This window comes from Hyaena hyaena, unplaced genomic scaffold, assembly GCF_003009895.1.
Source record: "Hyaena hyaena isolate Hyena2069 unplaced genomic scaffold, ASM300989v1 scaffold_670, whole genome shotgun sequence".
In the NCBI taxonomy this organism is placed as follows: domain Eukaryota; kingdom Metazoa; phylum Chordata; class Mammalia; order Carnivora; family Hyaenidae; genus Hyaena; species Hyaena hyaena.
Window position 1 is genome coordinate 599818 of NW_024081306.1, and position 23219 is coordinate 623036.

Sequence of the window (23219 nt, forward strand, 5' to 3'; positions counted from 1 at the left end):
TCAGCTTTCCGCTGCTCTATTTGGGTCCTAACAAGCGAGACCTCTCAAGGAACTGCAAGTTCATGGTTTAGGGGAGACAAGTTGGAGGAGATGCCTCTGATGTCAGTGCTGGCACCTGGACACCCAGGGAAGGAACCAGTGCTCTGACATGGCTGAGCAGGCAAAGCACTACTGAGCCTCCTTTGCCTTTCTTGGGTGATGGGCAGGTCTAGGGTGCCACAATTCAGTATCTAAGATAAATAACATTTCACACAAAATTCTATTTATTTTTTAAAAATTTTATGTTTATTTATTTTTGAGAGAGAGACAGAGCATGAGCAGGGGAGGGGCAGAGAGAGAAAGGAAAACACAGAATTCGAAGCAGGCTCCAGGCTCTGAGCTGTCAGCACAGAGCCCGAAACGGGACTCAACCCACAGACTGCAAGATCATGACCTGAGCCCAAGTGGATGCTTAACTGACTGAGCCACCCAGGCGCCCTCAAAATTTTATTTTTTGATTAGGTTTTTTAAAAGTTTATTTTGAAAGAGAGAGAGAGAGAATCCCAAGTAGGCTACTCATTGTCAGCTCAGAGCCAGATGAGGGACTCGAACCCTCGAATTGTGAGATCATGACTTTAAGTGAAGTCAAGAGTCAGACGCTCAACTGCCTGAGCCACCTAGGTGCCCCCATTTCATACGAAATTAAAAAAAGATAAATCAATGCCAAGAATCCATTGTGATCACAATATCAACATTTTAAAGACAGGTTGTCGCTCCTTGTAAGACCTTGTCTCGTTGTGCGAAGGTTGTTTCCGACCAGCTCACAGCTCTTGGGCTGTGCAGCCAGCATGTGTCCACTGGGCAGTGTACAAGGGTTTACTGTGTGACATACCAGCATGTTGGGTGGCGTGAGGCTTTTTATACAGTCATGTTTTTTGACTGTGGAGTTCTTACTTTTCCCACATGATTTAAACATGAGGGGATATTTTGGTAAATGTATATAGGGCACTCATTGTTCCTTCTCTCACAGACTCCAATATGGCTCAGCATGGTGCCCACAACAGGTCACTGGTAACCATGGCAGGTTGGCCCTCGGTGGCCCACACAGATGCTGGGGGACAGGGAGGAGGCCTGTGGGGATTGTGACAGAGGACTTCAACTACCTCCATTTTGACCTTAGCCTGTACTTTCTAACTGATTAAGTTCTTCTTTCCAGCTTCTCTCTTAACTCAGGCAAAAGACCCGGTGGGCAAATCATCCGGTGATGGGAAGTGCAATAAATTCTGTCCTGACTCCAGCGAGCCCCCATATGTTTGACCCCAAGACAATGATGACTTGAACTTCACTGCCCGCTTGCATACACCCACTGATCTTTGTCCCACATTCTCCTTAGGCCCTTAGGAGACAGTCTTTGAGACTCTAGTCTGCTGTCTTCCCGGGGCTGGCCTCGCTGAAATAAACTCCTTTCTTGTTTCATCCATCACCCACCTCTCTGCCTTTGGACTTTGCTAGTGGGGAACGGCCAAACCTGGTCTGTGTGGGAGCTCCAGAGGCTGGTGCTCTTGTGTCCCGGTGCCCTGATTACAAGTGGACCTGGCATCATAATGAGAAGATACATTCTATGGGGCACAGTGGATATGGGTGGCAGCAGGCCTGGGAGTTGCCCTGTAACATGAAACGACATGGGGGTCACTGGCTTGGGCCATGATCCACCACAAGAGAAGTTTTGGCTGTAGAGCCCCACACCCACCTCTCCAAGACCTGAATCTTGATTTGAAGCTCACAGTTTCCTATTCTTTTCCTTTTAGAGATGGCCTCAAAAGCTTCATGCCTGGAGCACAGGGTGGGGATGGGGATGGGCTGGGGGGGGGGTGAGGTGTGGTTTTTTCCTTTGCTTTGAATTTAAAACAAACAAACAACAACAACGACAACAAACCCATAAGCATCCCTAACCTAATATGTGCTCAGCGGAATAATGACAAAGATTTAGAAATGTCTAAAATTGAGGGGCGCCTGGGTGACTCAGTCGGTTAAGCGTCTGACTTCAGTTCAGGTCATGATCTCATGGTTCCTGAGTTCCAGCCCCACGTCGGGCTCTGTGCTGACAGCTCAGAGCCTGGAGCCTGATTCAGATTCTTTGTCTCCCTCTCTCTCTGCCCCTCCCCTGTCTGTACCTGTCTCTGTCTCTCTCTCAAAAGTAAATAAACATTTAAAAAAAAGAAGTGTCTAAATTGAAAAGTGATTTTCCTTCCCTCCAACCCCTAGCCTCCAGCAGTGCCCCCTGCTAACAGTTGCTGCGTGCCTTTCAGACATTCCCTCCTGTTTATTCCAACACTCTTGTAAAGAACTTTTAAAAAATGACAGTTCAGTGATGTATGTGGGCATCTTTCTGAGCCCTTGTGAAATAGGGAAATTGAGGGGATCCTGGGAAGGCCTGCTTTCTGCTGCTTCTATTCATGCCAGCACTTGCACCTCCTACACATGACTTAATGTATGTCCTCCTCGTAAAGGTCAAGGAGTTAATGATTTCTTTGGAGACTTTCAGCGCAATCTAAGAAGTGACCTGCAAGGTCGTCCTATACATTTTCCAAGACCACTGACTCCAGACACCTTGACGTCAAGACTCCTGGCTCCTGAGCACTTGTCCTTGCTCTGTCTGTCCCTGGATGCCTGAGAGGACACATACACCAGATCACCATCGTCAGTAAATAGCCCAGACCCCAAGCAAAGCTAAGACTCAGTCTCCTTTTCCTTTCTGAGTCTTCCAGACACTCTGTCTGTATTTGCTCTATGTCTTCAGTAAACTCTGATCTCACTTCCTCCAGGCTTGCACTTGATTTCTATCCTGCGGGACCCCCTCTGGGTTCTTGGACCCAGCCAGCCTATATCAGTTGTACAGAGAGCTTCCTCATGCTTTACCCAGATGCATGGGATTCCACCCTGTGGCACCACCAGGAGGCAACGCCTCCTGGCCATATTCCTTGTGGAGTCATACCCTGAAATCTTCCCAGTGGGCTTGCGCTGGTGCTTGTAAGTTTTACTATTAAAGTCATTTCTTTGGGTTAAGTCTTTGAAGGTGGTCCCTAAAATAAAAATATAATAAAAGATGTGGTGGAGAGAAAAGGACTCTGGATTTGCCATACTTAAGTCAGCTCCCAGATTCACTGTTTCTTTTCTTTTCTTTAAGCTTGTTTATTATTTATTTATTTAGAGAGAGAGAGTGTGTGTGTTTGTGTGTGTGGTGTGTGTGTGTGTGTGTGTGTGCAGGGGTAGCAGAGAAAGGGGAAAAGAGAGAGAATCCTAAGCTGACTCTGGACTATCAGTGCAGAGCCTGATACAGGGCTCAAACCCATGAACCTTGAGATCATGACCTGAGCTGAAATCAAGAATGCGATGCTTAACCAACTGAGCCACCCAGGTGCCCCTGTTTTTTATCTTTATGACTGTGGCCAATTTATTTAACTTTCCTGAGCCTCAATTATCTTGCTGGTTAGGTGGGATTGTTGTAAGGATTAAATACAGTTTAGTGTGAAAAACCTCAAGCCTATTGTCTGGCAGAGATAGGTATTCAGTAAATAGTTTTTGAGTGTCTTAGGTAATCACGAGCTGAATGAAGTGTAACAAGGGTAAGATTTCAGCTTCCATCTAAATGCCCAGGATCTGTCAGGTAGGGTTGGTAGACATTGGAATACATTGTTCTTAATTCACCGGTCAATGGCAGAGGAAGCAGGGAGCCCATGGGATGGCGGGGCTAAGAGTCAAGCCCAGGCCTGGCCAGCTATCCTCAAGATCAGGGACACTTTGATGAAACAGAGATCATTCCCTTCCAAACTCACAGCTCACTCATCATCCCTTAAGAATGTCAGACACAAATCTTGGTTTGTGGTTTTCCAAGATTTTCTTTTACCAGTATTCCCCTTCCCTGTCCTCATAGCAGCTCTGTGCCGATAATATTATCATCCATGCTAAGTCAGTTTCCTGCAGTTCCTGGGGACCATTGTGCACCGCATTAATTGGCAAGCACCTCTCATATTTCAGTAGTGCCTGTGCAGCAGATTGGCTAGTTTGCAATAGTCACCTCCTGGAGACTGAGAACCAGGATGAGATAGATTTTGTTAGCTAGGATGCAAAGGGGAGTTACTCAAATAAGAGAGGCCTGGGCGCTATTAGCAGAAGGGAGGTGGGGAAGGAGAATAAGCAGTGAAGCCATGTGCTTTGTTTTGCAAAACCAACAGTTCCAGCCAAGGAGGCACCCAGCCAGGTGTTTCACCTGAGAGCCCCTTGCTAGATGGGTCTCGCCTGACAGCCCCTTACATGAGCCAGTTTGAGCCAGATTGTAGCTGAGGACCTGCACAGAAGCACCTCCCTCACCCATGAGTTGTCCTGAAGTTACCTTTAGCTATATATAATACTAAGATCTCCTCCTGTCAGTGGAGTTTCCACCATTTTTCAAACATACAATGTACGCACTAGCACATTGACAGGTTAGGCTTACAGAATTGAACCAAAGTGCAAAGAACCTTAATGTATATGCAAGCTCCCTCCCTTGACCCCTAACACACTGAATAAAAGCTTCCTGTTCTAACTCCACAGGAAGACAATGCTTTGAGAGCCATCTCCCTGTCTTCTCACTCACAACAAATAATAAAAAGTTCTTTGCTTTCAATGGTTCCTTGGGTTGTGTTCAATTTGCTGGACCCCAAGTGGCAAACCCCTTGAGTTCTGTTACAATTTGAGAAAGACATGAGGGGTCTGGTAATGATGGTCACTCCTGCAGGGACCACTCTGGGAAGTGAGGACTAGGGTGGGAGCTGTGTAGAGATGGGTGGGGGGCTGTGTGTGGAGGAGGGGGCACGGCTGAGCATCCCAAATGGGATTCTCATTCACTGTGTTCCTCTAGGTCTATCTTGACCACTGTGGTCTGTAGTGACCCATGACTCATGGCCAGTGTCTGGGCTGCTCATGTATTTATAGATAAGTGTTCCCACACACAGCTCAGCATTTAAAACTTGGGAGAGTTATGTCAGAGGAAATGTGTCTTCAAAAGTTCAGTGGGACCTCTGTAGCCCCAGAGTGTCTTGTGTGACATGAGAGGAAGCCAGCATTTGTGTATTTCACACTAGTAGTTTATGAAGCCCCCTTACCTGGTAGGCTCTGCTGTTGTACTGAGTGCACACGGCCCTTGGGAGCTCCCAGGTGGGCACACTGGCACTGTGTAGTTGAGCATGGTGTGGGGGGACAAGTACTTTTCCTTGGGGTGGAACTTACGAGGTGGGGAAAACAGGGAGGGTGTGTTTGGCTCATCCTTGAAGGCTGAGATAAATTTGGGTGCAAGAGCAAAGGAGAAAGGTGCTCCTGGAAGAGGAAATAGCAGGAAGAAGGCAGAGCACCGGATCCCATTTCTGAGTGTGGTCACAGTGACTGCCACATAGAACTGAGATGCAGTGGTTGTTGGGGGGAAGAGGTCTGCAGAGAAAATGTGCTCCCCTCACTGTGGTTTTAAAGATGAGGAAACTGGGGCGCCTGGGTGGCTTAGTCGTTTAAGTGTCCAACTTTTGCTTAGGTCATGATCTCGCGGTTTATGGGTTCGAGCCCCGCATCGGGCTCTGTGCTGACTGCCAGCTCAGAGCCTGGAGCCTGTTTCAGATTCTGCATCTCCCTCTCTCTCTCTGACCCTCCCCTGCTCATGCTGTCTCTCTCTCTCTCCTAGAAATAAATAAAACATTAAAAAATTAAAAAATATATTAAAAAATATAAAGATGAGGAAACTGAGACAGTAGAGGGGTTAGGGCTTTGGTAGGGACCCTGGGAGGTGAACAGGCACCAAGAGAGGAGACCAAGTCATGGTGAAGCCACCAGTCCTGGCTGGCTTCATGCCAGGCAGCTGTTCTTGATTCCTATGCACAGCCTAGTCCCTCGTCACACATCAGTCTCCTCTGGCTGATTCTAAATGCTTTTTCCAAAATGGGCAGATGCTTCTGACCTCCTCCTTTTAAGGAGGACAGAAGGCCTTTTGGTATTGTTTGGGGAAGCAGAGCAGCCACAAGCTTGAGTCTATCAATTCTATGCTGAGGTTTATCCCCAAATTGGCTCATGCACATGTGTACCCCACACACATGTTCCCGTGGCACCATTCACGAGAGCCCCAACAGACAGCAACCCTGCTGCCCAGCTGTAGTGGGACCTGTAAGTCCATCCCCACACATTCACACAAGGAAATACTATATGGCAACAGGAACAGACAAACCATACCATATGAATGGCTCTCAAAGCATAACACAGAGCAAAAGAAACAAGTCCCCAAGGGGACACACAGTGTGAGTCTGTTTATGTAAAGTTCAAAAGCAAACAAAGCTAAACAATATATTGTTTAGGAATACAGATAAAGTCCAAATAAAACAAAGCAAACCTCTGAAAGAATCCACAAAAACCCTGCTACCGCTAGTAACTAAACTTAGTGAAGTTTCAGAGTACAAGATCATTACTCCAAAATCAGTTGCGTTTCCAAACACCAGCAGTGAAGAATCCAAAAAGGAAATTAAGAAAACAATCTCGTTGATAATAACATTAAAAAGAATAAAATACCTGGGAAAATGTTTAAGCAAGGAGGTGAAAGACTTGTACACTGAAAACTGTAAGACTGCTGAAGGAAGGTAAGAAGGTCTGGATAAATGCTAAGACACTGCATGCCCCTGGTTGGAAGACTCAATCCCATACAGCTGGGGAGGAATGGGGATGGATGGATGAATCTTCCCTTCCCCCCATCATTAGCTCCTCCCTGATTGGGAACCAAGGGATTGCCACAAGGGTCTCAGGTGCCCCCTCTGCACCTCCCCTCCTGGCTGGCTTGTTCAGGAGGGCAAGGTAGTTGGAAAGCCACTGTGTATAGGGCCTCTGGGACATTACCTGAGAGCCCAGTTTGGTCTTCCCTGTCTGGGAGGGCGCAGCCCATTGCTTACAAGAGAGAGGATTGGAAGACCAAGGCTGACCTCCCAGGACCCATCTGGCTCCCATGGGGGGCACCCTCTCCTTTTCAGTGGTCCTTTGCTACTCTCTAGGTGGACTTCCTCTCTCAGGACTCCCAGAACCTGCAAAGGTGCCCCACAACATTGACAGTGTGTACAAACAAGGACTGTATCCCTCAGGGGCTGTGATGTTGCTGGGGCCACCACGGTGGGGAAGGACACTGGTGGCACACCAGTGGGAGTGAAGCTGATGTAGCTCAACATGATGCCTGAGGCAGCCAGCTCAGGAGCCAGGCTGCTGGGGCTGCTCCTTGTTGCTCTGCTCATTTGCTGTGACAGCACTTAGCAGACAACATCATATTAAAGAAAGGCAGTGTAATAGTAACTACAAAAAAATAGGAGCTTGGGTCTTCATTGAGAGTTTTCTGCTGACCTCAGACAAGGTGCATGAGAGGCTTTGTTTGCTGATCGGCCTCTCTGGTCTTGTTCTGCCGATAGTGAACAGGGAGCTCTCACCCATGCACCATCCTACCCACCAAAGAGATGGGCTGGAACCACCAACATTTGAGCCACAGAAGCAGGCATTTAAGAAACAAGGAAGGGTTAGCCCAACTCCTCGGTTTTACATCTAAGGGAACCAAAGTCCAAACTCCAAGCTAGCTGGTGGCCTCTTTGGTTAAGAATCTGCTTCTCTCTCACAGACTCCTGGCAGCATGTTTTTGGAGGGGATCTGGGCAGTATCTGTCAAGCAAACATATGCTTTAACCCAGCTCATCCACTTCTAGGGGTTTATTATCTGGAAATACTTTCAAATGTGCAAAGGCAATATAGATGTTTGTTCCAGTATATTTTGAACTGAGTGAAAAATTAGGAGCATCCAATTTTATTTTCATCTCCTTTGAGAAATCATTAAACCAATGATGGTCATGGACTGTGCAACTATCAAATACTTTAAAGTAGAACTTTAAGTTCTAAAGTGTAAATATATCTATCATTAGTTGGACACAAAAGTTGTGGTAAGATCTTTCTGGCCTGATCCAGGTGTACAAGAACAAACCTTGATATGCAAAGGTCTACAGCTATGTTGCCCAACTTAGTAGCCATTGGCTATATGTAGCTACTAACCACCTGAAATTTGGCCCATCTTAACTGAGTTATGCTGTGAATTCAAGTATGAGACAGCAAACTACCATTTTTTATGTCTGACATTAGAGTCAAAAAAAAGCGGGGGTTGGGGGTAGTATTTGGCTGAATTTTGAAGTACAAAAAAATGACATAAAAGACATCATTAATAAGTTTTTTAGCACATGTTGAAATGAAAAGAGTTGAGATATATTGAGTTAAATAAGTTCTAAAATTAGTTTCACTTATGTTAACATGGTTTTCCTTTTTTTTTTTTTTTTAACACAGCTACTCTACAATTTAAAGTTATGTCTGTGGCACAGTTCACTGTTTGGCACTAGTTTAGAACAATATACATCAAACCATCAGATGTGTTAATCAGTGGGGGTGGGGGTGTTAGGACCTTCACCTGCCTCTTCTGCATGGTTGTACAACTTTATATATTTGTGTATTACCTCTCCAATGATTAACAGAGAAAGGATGCTGTTGCCGTGACTCCTGGATAGCGTGCTTTCCACCTCACCATGCCTGACAAATTTGCCCTTCCCAGTACCCTATCTCCAGGGAGGACCCATGGTCCATGGAGAGAGGCCACCTGCCAATTCAGCTTTAATTTTACCTTGGGCCATATCAAGCATGACTAACACTTAAGGAATGAACACAGAACACCTGTCTCCCTGCCACATTCATGGGGATAGCAGACCAGGTTGGGTGAGTGCCAGAAGCAGTGGGGGGTAGGAGAGTGGGGAGGCATACAGTAACAAGAAGACCCTGGCAGCTGGGGAGGGGTGAGCTGTGAGCTGTCATTAGCTTGTTTTCTTTAACCCATCCTTAGGATTGGAAATGCATTCTTACCCCTGACACTGAAAGCAATTGAAGGCATGGTTTCTGGAAAATAGCAAGATAAATTGTGCTAAGTGTTTTCTGTGGGAGCCTGGGAAAATTGCTCCTGTATGTGATGTGTGTCTGGGGCAATAAACCAACCATTTCCTGGACCCTGGTTGCTCCCAGTGGATGCTGTAATTCATTCACTGATTGCAGAGTCTAATAGAACTAGAAAATGAGGGGCATAGCAGCCACTGACTGCCTAGGTCCCTTTGCATATCAGCATGTCTCTGGCTACTACCTTTTAAATGGAGGTGTTAAGATGCTGAACCTCATTAACCTCTAGGTCATGGAAGAGAATCAGGGATTGGGTTCCATTATTCCCCTGGATGGGGCCTCTATTTTCCCAGGTCCAGAATTTGTCGTGCACACACACACACACACACACACACACACACACACACACACACAAATTAGAGGACATCTTGAAAACATTTTCAATCAAAGCAAAAGAGAGATTTCTAAAAATATCAAGTGCTCCAAGTAAGAGGATTTTAAGTTAATGGAAAGTGTGTTTTGTTTTCACTTAGTTGAGTACAAAGATGACTAGCCACTTAAAATGCCTGAAAATCATTGTTTCATGTACTTATCAACTTTGCAAAGCAAGTAAGTGGGGTTGCAAAGAGCCAAACCAAGCAAAATTCCAGACTTCTCCTAGAAAATAATCAACAAAACACAAACAATTACAGCAAACACATTCAACATTAGTTGAGGTTTCCAATTGCATTTTCTGGAGCCTGAAATACACTGCAGAGAGTGGCAAATTTATGCTATAAATACCATTGCAAATGCCATGAATTAAAACTGCTGTTAGGTAGTGTGCAGAATGATATTTGATAAAGATTGCCAAAGACAATCTTTTCTGAAATTCAAACCCGTATGAAGCCTGCTCCCAGAGAGGCTGGTGTCCTTTTTAATTCCTCCCTAAATATTTAATTCAGACAGAGCAAATTTGTCATATATTTTTCCTCCCTACCTCTCTGCCCTCCCTCATTTTCAGTTCCTATTCCTGGTCAACCCAGGAATGACTCCTGTAAACATTTCCATTCTTCCCCACCCCCGGCCCCCTCTGCTCCTCATTATTTCTGCTACTTTTTTCTAAGGTTTAGAAAAAAGGTGTAATTTCTGGTAACAAAAGGAAAATGTATTTGTTATAGAAAATGATTAAAGTAAAAGAAGAAGAGGAAATATACAAATCTACCAAGGAATAAATAAACATTTCCCATATGGCCTTCATCCTAAAATAACAACAGATAGACTTTCAGTGTATTCTTAGGGTTTTTTTTTTCTTTCTGGGAAATGATTAGACATGTGTGTGAGTGTGCATGTAACGAGAAGCATGTTCATTCTGCACATTGTCATTATACATTCTTCTCTGTCCTTTTGCAAGTGGCTGCATTATATTTCATCCATGGATAGACCATGGTTTATGTACCCACTCGTCTGTTTTGGACATTCAGGTTATTCCTGTGTCTCACTATAGTAAACAATGCCACGTAAATCTTGGCCTACCTTCAGGATTCTTTCCTCAGAATGGATTCCTAGATGTAGAATTGTACTTGGGTACATATTACTGAACTGCCTTCCAGAAACCAATTCTCACTTCCCACTGGCAGTGAGAGGGAATCCCCACCTCCCTTCACAGCCCTGTGTAGTAGAACCTCTTTTTCCTGAGCTTCCCCCAGCCCCACCCCCCGCCAAAGTTTTAACTAATGGTTGAAATATCGGCTGATGAAGGCTTATAGGTATAACCCCTGCCCCCCACCCTGGAAGAACTTTAGTGATCGCGAGTTCTTACGGGAAGAGGCACACTCTCTAGGAAGCACAGGGATAGAGGTAAGACTCTTGAGAAGTAACAGTAATCAGCAAGGAGGCTGAGCTCTGGAGCTGGGGCTTCTCTGCAGACCCCTGGCACCTATGTTTAGAAGCCAGCTCTGAAGGAGCCTCATCTCAGTGCAGCCTGGTGTTGGCCAGCTGACACAGGGCTCCTTCTCTCAGGGAATCATCCTGGAGGCCTTGTCAGCTGAGCACAGATACCCCCTATCCAGCCAGCCTCAGCAGCAGAGGAGAAACAGGCCCCAGGAAGCAGAGCCTCCCACCCAAGCTTCCTTGCAGCCGCGCTTGGCCCCACCTAAGTTTACCTGCTATAGTGGCGGAGCAGTGAGGGTCCAGCCTGGCCTCCAGCTTCCTCCTCTGGCCAGGCAGGAAGCTGGCTGATGAGGGCCCACCCTTTAAGAGGAGAAGTCCACATGAGGAGCATGTGAGTGCCCGTGCCGGGCCCCTCATGATCCTGGTGAGGCAATGGCCCCATGACCTCGCTCCCAGGCCAGAAAAAGAAACCAGGGCCCCATGTTGCCAGGCTGCTCAGTGTGGGAGGCCATGAAAACAGCCTTGGGATCTGAGAGAGGTGGGGGGAGCCAGAACTTTCCCTTTGAAGTGACCCTCCCCCCCACCGCCAGTCCTCCCCCTGCTAGAAATGTCAGCATGGTTTGCATAATTGAGACAATTGGACATAATCGTTCTTTCAGAAGCCCCTCATCAGGCGGGCAGTGCCCGGGCCCCGGGGAGCTGGGAAAAGGCAGCACATGGCACTAATCATCCGTAATCCTTTCTCAAATCATCTGAGGTTGAGCCAGAGGTCGAGGTGAACTCTAGTATGCATGCAGTGTGAGTCCCGCATGACTCTCGTCCCCATCCGGGTGTTCCCAACTCCCACTGTCCCCATCCTACCAGCAGCCTACATGACCCATGTCTGCAGTCACCCTGAAACCACCATGCGGGCTGTGTTGTAAGAATGTGCATGGTTATTCCAGCTTTCAGTGAACTTTCTCAGTTTAGCAGGAAAGAGATAACCCAAACCCTGAAATTTCCTCCATAGGACACCCTAGGTGGGGGATTGGGTCTCCCTACACATTTGTGGGTCTCCCAGAGGAGCCTCTCTCATCTCCCAGGAGAGTGCACAGAAATGCAGACAGCCTGGATGCAGGAGCAGTTATGGCAGTTTCCATTTCATAGATGAGAACACTAAGGCCCCTGAGTGAGCATGTGAGGTGGAGCAGGAATGTAAGTTCGCCCCACAGAGCCCTGGTTGGGGTGCAGCCTGAGCCTGCGACCATGTCCCCACCACCAAGCTGCAGGAGCTCACTCCCACACCTGGAGGACAGCCAGGGGGCTCAGGCCTCCAGAGATGATCCTGGACTGTGCAGGTAGACTGGGGCATTTTCAGTGGAGGGAGTCTGTCCTTTGCTTTCATCAGCTTCCGTCAGGTCTGTGCCCATCAGAGATGGACAACCATGTCCCACGAGAGTAGGGGTGAAGCGTGACTTCACCCATGTTTTGCTGGTGCACTCGGCCTGGGGGCAGAGGGCAGCACCCACCCAGTGGCAGCTCGGGCCCAACGGCAGGGTTGTTTTCCTTGCACACTCATGGTCGGCTCTAGATAGACTCACGGCTTTTAGCAGGAGTTCCTCCAGGGGCCAGAGGGGCTCTGCAATGGCAGTTTTTTGGATGACACAGGTAGAGACAGAATTATGGAGGCAGGTGAGACATCAAGAATCAAATTAGGAGAAGCTGGGAGGCCCCACAGCGCAGGTGAGTATCTCGCCTTCGCTAGCAACATACTCATGTCCCATCGTGGTTACAAAGTAGAGAAACTTGGTGTTCAGTGCAGTGAGCAGCCCCACCCCAGCCGGCCAGTCAGTGCCTTCCAGCCAATGGGCGCTATTGTTGCCAAATAGGCCCTTTCTGGGGTCAGATAACATGAGAGAATGAGATTCTGAGCCTTCCAGAAGCGAGCACACCTCCTCCCCGGAGCTGGCACACTGAGGCAGGCAACCTAGAACTGCCATGTGTCACGTGGTGGCCTGAGCCACATGTGGCTGCCCATCAACAACCTGAAATTCATCTAGTCTGAAATGCAGTGTGCTTGGAGCACACAACACATAAGGTGGCCAAGACCGGTTATAATGATTTCATATTAAAAAAATTTTTTTAATGTTTTATTTATTTCTGAGAGAGAGAGAGACAGCATGAGCAGGGGAAGGTTAGAGAGAGAGGGAGATACAGAATCTGAAACAGGCTCCAGGCTCTGAGCTAGCTGTCAGCACAGAGCCGGATGCGGGGCTCCAACCACGAACCATGAGATCATGACCTGAGCCGAAGTCGGCCACCCAGTGGACTGAGCTACGCAGGCACCCCAATAATGATTTCATATTAATTGCATATTGCAATGATAGTTTGGATGTTTGGGGGTGAATCAAATGTAGCATTAATTTTTTTCACCCATTTCTATTTAGTTTTTAAGTAACTGCTAGAAACTTTATTTTTACTTATAAAAAACATCTTTGAATGTTTTTACTTACTTTGAGAAAGAGAGAGAGAGAGGGGAGGGGCAGAGAGAGAGAGGGAGAGAGAGAATCCCAAGTAGGCTCTGTGTGTCAGTGCAGAGGCCAAAGGGGGGCTTGAACTCATAAACCCTGAGATCATGACCTGAGCTCAAACCAAGAGTCAGAGATTTAACTCAATGAGCCACCCAGGTGCCCCAAAGTGACTACGACAAACTTTAAAATGATATATGTGGCTCACATTATATTTCCATTGGCTGGCGCTGAGCCAGAGCTGGGGGAGGGAGGGGATCCTGAGCAGAGTTCTCCTTTCCAGGTGGTCTCCTCCTCTGGGCATGGCATCTGGAAAGACCCAGCACTAGGAAATGATGCATGAGAACTATAGTCACACTGTCAGCATGTGAGGATTGTTATATATCTAGTGAGCAATGTGAACCATTGATAATCGCACTGATACTAATGATGAGGAATACACCTAGGGCAGTTAGCTGGTGCCAGAACCTTCCATTTGTGTAGTGACCTATTTGATTGGTCATCCAGCCTCAGAGGTGACGCATTTCTGCATTCCTGTAAGGAATAAGGGCACTGAAGCTCCTAGGGAACAAGCAGCTTTCCTGTGATCGCAGCTGGGGAGAGTATCTGGGGCAGTGACCTGTGTGGTCACCTGTGTGGACCCCTGAGAAGGCAGTGGCAACCAGGTGGAGGGAGCCTGGCATGGAGCCAGTACTCTCACTCTGTCTCTGGGGTATTGGTTTGGATTCCCCTCAAAGGAGACTGAGACAAGCACATAATGTTTCTCATGCTGCTCTGTGCCCTGCATTTCCTGACCAGTTGTAAGATCCCGAGACCTATTCAGAGTCAGAAAAGGTTTTTTGACAAGACTCACTGGTGCCATGTGTCCTTCCATTAGGAGGTGGCTGTTTGCCTGCTTGTCTGTTTTTTGGGAGGTTGGGGGATCTTGAGGATGATTGCCGAGAGCCTTTATATCACTAGAACTTTCAAAATGGTGATCTTCAATTCTACCATTCCTTCTTCATTTATTTGTTGGAATTCACGTAGGAAGAGAAACTTCCCCTGACCAAACTGGAAAGGCAAAAGGTTTTGGTTTTCAGAGTAATGAGTTGGTTCCCTGGCATCATCCCAAGGTGACTAGTGTGTTTCTTTTCCCAGAGTGTCAGTATGAATTCATGGATGGAAACATATTTGATGCATTTCAGTTCACAGCAGGAACTTTCCTTACTGTTGCTTAAATGGTCCCAATTTCACATTGGCTCTTGAATCCTTCTGGCACAACATCAGGAATCTCTGAGAGGGTCTTTACTATCTGGAATGAAAAGGTGTTTTCAGGCTCACCTTGTGTATGTCTTACCCTAGACCTGCATGTGGCTATTTCTCCAAAGAGTATTTCTAAATGCCATTTCAGTGGGAAATGGTACTTAGAAATCAGTATCAGCTTCTGAATTGAATTGTTTCTAGTCCTTGCAGTTGACAGAATGTTGATATTTGTATGTGCACATGCATATCATACACATGTTGTATACAATATATAATAATTATATTTAATATATAAAGTATGCATCATGAGTTCATACTGATAGTTCAAATTCCAATTTAGAAACACAGCAAATTTACTTACTTTTCCCTAATAGTAATTACTAATTACTAATTTACTTATATTTGTGTCTCTTTTCACTTATGCTGAATCTTATTCCTAATGACATTTGTTTTATCCTAGATGTGGTTTCAGAGCTACAATGCCAATATTACTGTTAATGACACAATTACTAAACACAGTTTAAAACATTGTTTTGTTCTTCTTTTTGACCTTAGGTATATCTTATTAGAGTTTTAAAATCTCTTAAAATGATTCTTCTCTGGGTGGTTATTTTGCAAACTTGATTCACTTCTTTAATTTTCCATTGGATTTTTATGAATTGGTTTTGCAATTTAATTTTGTTTTATGATTATATAAAACATTTATATTATTGCAAAACAAAAGCTGCAAACAAGATTTATCCAGAAGTATCTGGCTGCTGTATTTATCTCTCCCCCTCATCTTTCCCTCTCTACAAGTAAACTGAAAATTTTTTTTAATCTTTCCACTTTTAATTATTAGTGCATAATATTAATTCCATATATATCCTTCCTCCTCTTATTCAAATAAGTGGAAGAGCACTTTATGTCTCCACTTTTTCTGGGAATTACTTAGCCATTCCTCATTTCTTTTTGTAGCTGTGTAGCCCAAATCCTTAGGTGAATGCATGTAAGTTGATTTAACTGGATGCACATGCAGTGGTTTTCAGTCTTTGTAAGTCTCATAGTAACAAAAAGCCATGCAACACATTCTTTTGCGTTTTGCCAGTAATCTTTAGTCTAGATTCCTAGAAGAGAGATTGCTGGAATTAATGGTAAATGCACAGGTAATTTTGCAAATATTGCAAAATCCCCCTCCATACAGGTTACCATTATGTGTTTCCACCAAGATTTTATGAGAGTTCTGGTTTTCCCATAGCTTCATCTACAGAATATATTGTTAAACTTTGGATGTTTGCCAATCTTATTAAGAAGTGGTGTCAATATAGTTTTGGTCTGTAGGTTTCTTTCCTTGAGATACCCTTGTATGGGTTTTGGATCAGGGCAACTCTGGCCTCATAAAATGATTTGGGAAATGTTCTCCCTCTTCTATTGTCTGTAAGAGTTGGTGAAGGATTGAAACTAATTCTTCTTTACACGTTTGGTAGAATTTACCATAGAAACCATCTGGGCTTAGGGCATTCTTTGTGGGAAGTTTTAAAATTAATAATTTAATCTCTTTACTTTTTAATCAATCTAATCAGAGTTTTCTATTTCTTCTTGAGTCAGTTTTAATAATTTGTGTCTTTCCAGGGATTTGTCCATTATATCTGGGTTTTCTACTTATTGGCATGGCCTTCCTTTACAATCTTTTTTTTCTAGAGATCAATAGTAGTATTGCTTGTTTTATTCTTGATTTTAGTAACTTGAGTTCTCTCTTTCTCTTACTCCCTCTCACTGTCAATCTAGCTAAGGATTTGTCAAGTTTGTTGACATTTTCAGAGAACCAACGTTTGGTTGCATTGATTTCTCGTGTTGTTTTTCTTTTTTTTTTTTAATTTTAAAATATTTTTATTTATCCTAATAAATACTTTCATTCCTTTTTTTTAGATAAATCTTGTTTTTTTAATTTTTATTTATTTTTTTATTTTTATTTTTATTTTTTTACAAATAGTTTATTGTCAAATTAGTTTCCACATAACACTCAGTGCTCATCCCCAAAGTGCCCTCCTCCATGCCCATCCCCCCTTCACCCCCACATCCATCAGTCCTCAGTTTTTGTCAGCATTCAAGAGTCTCTCATGGTTTGCCTCTCTCCCTTTCCCCCACCATTTCCCCCCTTCTTCTCCCCCTTGTTCCTCCGTCAAGTTCCTCCTAATCCTCCTATACGTGCAAACATATGATATTTGTCCTTCTCTGCCTGACTTATTTCGCTCAGCATAACACCCTCAAGGTCCATCCATGTTGCTACACATGGCCAGATTTCATTGTTTCTCATTGCCATGTAGTATTCCATGGTATAGATAAACCTCTCGTGTTGTTTTTCTATTCTCTTTTTTATTTATTTCTATTCTAGTCTTATTTCCTTCCCTCTGCTTGGTTTGAGTTTAGTTTGCTCTTCTTTTTTTAATGTTTTATTTATTTATTTATTTATTTATTTATTTCTGAGCAAGAGAGAGACAGCGTGAGCATGGGAGGGTCAGAGAAAGAGGGAGATACAAAATCTGAAGCAGGCTCCAAGTTCTGAGCTAGCTGTCAGCACAGAGCCCAACGCGGGGCTTGAACCCATGATCCATGAGATCATGGCCTGAGCTGAAGTCAAACGCTTAAACCGATTGAACCACCCAGGCGCCCCTTCTTTTTTTAGTTTTCTATAGTTGATTAATAATATAGAAGTTGAATAATAATATAGATTATTGATTTTTCAGTCTTTCATTATTAATGTAGGTATCTAAAGCTATCAATTTCCCTCTGTGCACTACGTTAGCTGAATTCCTTAAGTTGTGGTATGTTGTGTTTTCATTTTTGTTCATCTTAAATTAATTTCTAATTTTTTGGTGTGACTTCTTTAACCCATTGTTTGTTTAAGCCTGAGTATAGTTGTGAATTTCTCAAATTTCTTTCTGTTATTGATTTCAAATTTAATTCCACTGTGATTGGAGAACATATTTAGTATGATTTCAATCCTTTTAAACTTGTTTCATGGACTAGCATACGGTCTAACCTGGACAATGTTCCACATGAACTTGAGAGAAACATGTATTCTGCTATTTGGTGGAGTGTTCTGTTCCATGTCTAGAGGGCGATGTAGTTTTAGTTTGCATTTTTGTTACTATGAGTGAAGTCGGGCATCTTTTCATGTGGAAGTGTGTCTGCGTTTCTATTTCTGTGAACTTTCCACACCTCCTACTCATTTTTTAATAGAATCTTTTTCTTTATATTTAAAGCTTGTTCATATACATTAAAGATGGTGAACTTGTGGCTGTGATAAAGTGGTAAATCTTTCCTCCCCATTTTGTCATTTGTTATTTCTCATCTAATGTTACTTACTTGTCTTGGCCTCTTGCTTCCTTGCCAGTCACAGTTCAATAATTTACTTCACCACTGACATCACCTTAACTTTTTAAATATAATATTTATTTATTTATTTTGAGAGAGAGAGAGAGAGAGACATTGCAATCAGGAGAGGGACAGACAGAGAGGAAGGAAGAATCCCAAGCAAGCTCCACGCTGTCAGCACAGAGCCCAACATGGAGCTTGAACTCGCACAATGTGAGATTATGACCTGAGCCAAAATCAAGCGTCAGATGCTTAACTGATTGAGCCACCCAGGCACCCTGACTTCTTCCTTTTTTTAAGTTTTTATTTTAATTTTAATTAGTTAAGACACAGTGTTACATTAGTTTCAAGTGTACAATATAGTGATCCGACCATTTTATACATTACCCAGTGCTCAACACAACAAGTGCACTCTTTATTCCCCATCACCTATTTCCTGCCTTCCCTCCCCACCTCCCCTCTGGCATCCATCAGGTTTTTTTTCTCTATAATTAAGAGTCTGGGGGCACCTGGGTGGCTCAGTGGGTTGAATATCAGACTCTTGATATCAAGCTCTGAGTCAGGCTCCACACTGGGCATGAAGCCTGCTTAAGATTCTTTCTCTCTCTCTCCCTCTCTCTCTCTACCCTGCTTGCACACGTGCTCTTTCTCTCTCTTTCAAAAAAGAGTCTATTTCTTGATTTCACACTCTCTCTCTCTTTTATTCCTTTTGCTTTTTTGTTTTGTTTCTTAAATTCTACATGTGAGTGAAATTATATGGTGTTTGTCTTTCTCTAACTTATTTTGCTTAGCATTATATTCTCTAGCTCTATCCATGTCATTGCAAATGGTGAGATTTCATTCTTTTTTTTGGTGAAATAACATTCCATTGCATATATATACCAAATCTTCTTAAACCATTCATCAGTTGGTGGACACTTGGGCTGCTTCCATATCTTGGCTATTGTAAATAATGCTGCTATAAAATAGTAGTATACATATCCCTTTGAATATGTTTCTGTATTCTTTGGGTAAACACCCAGTAGTGCTGGGTCCTAAGGTAGTTCTGGATCCTAAGGTAGTTCTAGGTAGTTTGAGGAAGCTCCATAGTGTTTTCTACAGTGGCTTCATCAGTTTGCATTCTCACCAACAGTGCAAGATGGTTCTTTTTTATCCACATCCTTGCCAACACCTGTTGTTTCTTGTGTTGTTGATTTTAGCCATTCTGACAGGTGTGAGGTGGTATCTCATTGGAATTTTGATTTGCATTTTCCTGATGGTAAGTGATGATGAGCATCTTTTCATATGTCTGTTGGCCACTTGGATGTCTTCTTTTGAGAAATGTCTTCTGCCCATTTTTAAAATATTTATTTATTTTTGAGAGAGAGACAGAGTGTGAATGGGGAAGGGGCAGAGAGAGATGGAGACACAGAATCTGAAGCAGGCTCTAGGCTCTAAGCTGTCAGTACAGAGCCTGACGCGGGGCTCAAACTCACAAACTGTGTAATCATGACCTAAGCTGAAGTCGGCCGCTTAACCGACTGAGCCACCCAGGCTCCTCATCTTCTGCTCATTTTTAAATTGGATTATTTATTTTTTGGGTGTTATTTGTATAAATTCTTTATATATTTTGGATACTAATCCTTTATATGGTATGACATCACTCTTTTTATACTGTACAGATGTCTAGCTAATGACTTAGCTATGACTTCCAAGGTTCATAGACTAGTGGAGATTATGGTGTCTGTACAAACACATTTGAAATACAAGGCAGATCACAGGAAGCATCAAATCAGACTTGCCAAGTCCTAAGAAAATATAAAGGGAGAGAACTTATTAGGAGAAAGAGGGGTGTTTCAACTAGACATGTTTGGGTGGGAGTCTAGGTGGCAAATCTGAGGGAAAGAGGCACTTTAGGTAAAGAGCTGGAGGTAGGTGGGAGATAAGCAGGACCTCGGGCTGGCTGGCAGAACCTGTGAATTGGAGCATAGTTCCCAGGCCAGTATGAGTGATGGGCAGAGAAGGGAGAGGACCAGGCTAGAAATAGAGGGCAAAGTGATACCTGGAGATACCTGGGGATGCTAAGGGCTCAGGCTAGCAGTGGCCAAGTAGAAGATTTGTGAATCCTGACCTGGAAATCCTGTTCCAGATACCTTGCTTCTCAAAGTTTTATTTGAAGTAGTACTTATATAACCATGTAACAAAACATACTGGTGCTGCGATTGGCTGCAGAGCTGAGTTTCCATTTTCCACACGTCTGGATTATTTACCCACATTTTAAAACAAGATAGTGTTGACTTTCGAAGGACTTAATTGGCAGGGTCTCTGAAATAAAGAAGCTGAGGTGGTAGATTAAAAAGATACATTTGCTTCATAAATGAACTCATATTTCATCAAACAATGCATAATTTTAGTATATGTGCTGCCAAAGTGAACGCTAGAGAGATATTTTAAATCTTTGATGTTGTTATCAAAGATAATCACAAAAATGAATCAATGAATAACTAGATCAGGCAGAGACCTATAAGTCTATCAATGCTTTTGATTACCATAAACTCTGTCTCCACTTCTCTGTAAGGTCTCCACTGACTAACAAAGTAGGTTTGTTTGTTTTTTTTTCCACATAGAGGAGTTAATATCCTCAAACATTTGGAACACAGGCTGTGGAAGCTTCACTCTCTGAAAGGCAGAGAGGTCCTTCCTGGTGAGTCTTAGGAGCTGAGTTGGTCAAAATATACTGGTCAGTCTCCAAAGGAGTCCTAGCCTTATCAATAGTTGAATATTGGCAGCAGCCTTTTTACACAACCTATCTCCATTCCACATGGCTCTAGGCTTGTGAGAGCTGGAGTTCTTAACATGCCTTCATTCCTAGTCATTCTGCTATGGAGAACATAGGCTCTGGACAGCCTACCATGGAGGTATCAGTTGGAGGATCCCAACTGGACAATGGCTTCCCATCTGATCATAACAGCTCTCTTTCTATTTTTTATCTTTTCCTTTCCTTGTTATTTATTTATTTTTGACAGTGGGTTATGTTGCAATGTTGGCAGATGATGTGAGGTAAGATACCAAGCACATGGGCGAAAAACCTGCCAAACATTAAATAGTTTCTAGTTTCCAGAATAATCTCCACAATGAAAATAAAACCAGTGATCTTGCAGTGGAAATAACCAATTCTGTCAAAGCTTTGTAGAAGTCTTACAATGGTATAAATGTCAAGAACTGGTTTGGTCAGTCTGGGCACAGAAAGGCAGTGTGCTTGGAGTTGCTACAGGGTACAGGGTAGCCTGGTCATGGCTGGAACTTCTGGAAGTTTCAAAAGACAGAGAGAGAGAGAGAGAGCGAGAGAGAGAGAGAGTGCGAGCATTATCTGAACTGGTTTTCCTTCTCACAAAATTCCTGACATCTTGTTCATCCACCAGTCTACCAACCACATGCAAGGAGGCCCAGTGGATCACAGTACTGAAATCTGTACAAGTCTGAATGTAATGTTCTGCCCTCTGGTGGGACTTCATGGTGCACTTCCAAATTCCAAACATACATTGTGGCTGATGCTTCTTAAATCTTCCCTGTGGAGCAATGGAAAATCTCCCAAAATGTGAGTCCAGTTATGTGAAAGTCACTCTGACCTTTTCTTCCTTTAAGATATCTGTGTTCCCAAGAAGAAAGTTGGGCAGCAACCATGGGAAGAAGTTATTTCACCTCTGTCTGACTTGGTTTATAGCAGCTGACTGCATGAGAAGAGCAGATCTCTGGGAGATACAAAGATGTGCATGAACCTCATGAAGCCAGCTGTGCCTTCTCACAGATCAGCACTGAAAGCTGCCTCAGACTGTGTAAAGGTTCTATAGACTCCCTTCTCCTGACACCTGGCACAGAAGTTATTTATTATTTCATGCATCATGCCTCACTGGAAAGGGAGAGCTCTTAATGGTCTTTAGCATAATCTCCTACAAGTCTCATCTCTTTTGAGTAATGCTTCATAGCTACTAAAATTTGGATTTTACCCAATCTGGTTGCAATAACCCATAAAGACAAAATGCACTCCAAACAAAAATTTAGGTGCATCCAGTAAATCTCAGTAAAGCTTTAAGCCAAAAGTTCTGGGAATAGAGTGCTCTTGTTACATGAAGCTTTGTTTCAATTAGCAGAAAGACTTTGAATTTTAATCTTTTAATAAAAATCTTTCGAAAAGACTCTGAAAAGTAGGCCATGGCAGGCTGCTAAGGAATTCTGCAGGGTGTAGAAACATCAGGAGAGATTCTGGCATTCTATTTTTTTTTATTTTAATAAACTTTATTTTTTAAAATAGTTTTAGCCTTTATAGACAAATTGAGAAGATAGTATAGGGAGTTCCCATATATCCTACACTCTTCTATTATTAACATCTTATATTATTATGGTATTCATACTTATATTATTATGGTACTCACACTATGAAATAAGTATATGTATGAGGTATATAATACTACTGTCACATATATATTGTGATATATAATAATTAATGAGCTAATATTGATATATTATCTTTTTTACTTTTAGAGAGAGAGAGAGAGAGCAGGGTAGAGGGGCAGAAGAGAGAGATAGAGAAAGAATCCCAAGTAGGCTCCACACTCTGAGTGGAACCCGAAGCAGGGCTCAATCCTACAACCCTGGGATCATGACTTGAGCTCAGATCAAGAGTTGGACGTTCAACTGACTGAGCCACCCAGGGGACCCAGTGTATTATCAGTAAGTGAAGACTATATCCAGATTAACTTAGCTTTTTTCTAATGTCCTTTCTTCTGTTAAGAGGATTCATATTACATTTATTTTTTTCCAGCTTTATTGAGATATAATTGCCACATAACATTTGTAAGTTTAAGGTGTACAACGTGTTGATTGCAAAAATGATCACTGCCATAGTATTAGCGACCACCTCATCCTTGCACATAGTTACCATTTCTTTTTTATGGTGAGAAATTTTAAGATCCATTTTTTGGGTAACATTCAAGTATATGATATAGAGTTATTACTATCATCACCATGCTGTACATTAGATCCTCAAACTTGTTAATCTTGTAACTGGAAGTTTGTACCTTTCGACCAACATCTCCCCATTACCTCCTACCCCAGAGCCCCCTGCTAACCACCCCTCTATACTCTGTTTCTCTGAAAGTCTAAAAAAGTTTAACTTTTTAAACTTTTTTAGATCCCACATGTAAGTGAGATCATACAATATTTGTCTCTATCTGACTTATCTCACTTAACAATGCCCTCAGGATCCATCTATGTTGCTGCAAATGGAAGGATTTTCTTCTGTCTCATGGCTGAA

The 23219-nt window shown here is 43.3% G+C and overlaps 1 protein-coding gene across 1 annotated transcript in view; it reads right to left on the reverse strand.

The window, feature by feature from the left end:
- Positions 1 to 11237, reverse strand: part of TRPM1 (transient receptor potential cation channel subfamily M member 1) — a 102115-nt gene extending 90878 nt beyond the window's left edge. Inside the window, 3 exon segments of the mRNA XM_039217193.1 lie at positions 7378 to 7442; positions 7445 to 7515; positions 11095 to 11237. Coding sequence (XP_039073124.1) covers positions 7378 to 7442; positions 7445 to 7515; positions 11095 to 11237 — 279 coding nt within the window.
- Positions 11238 to 23219: the final 11982 nt, after the last annotated feature.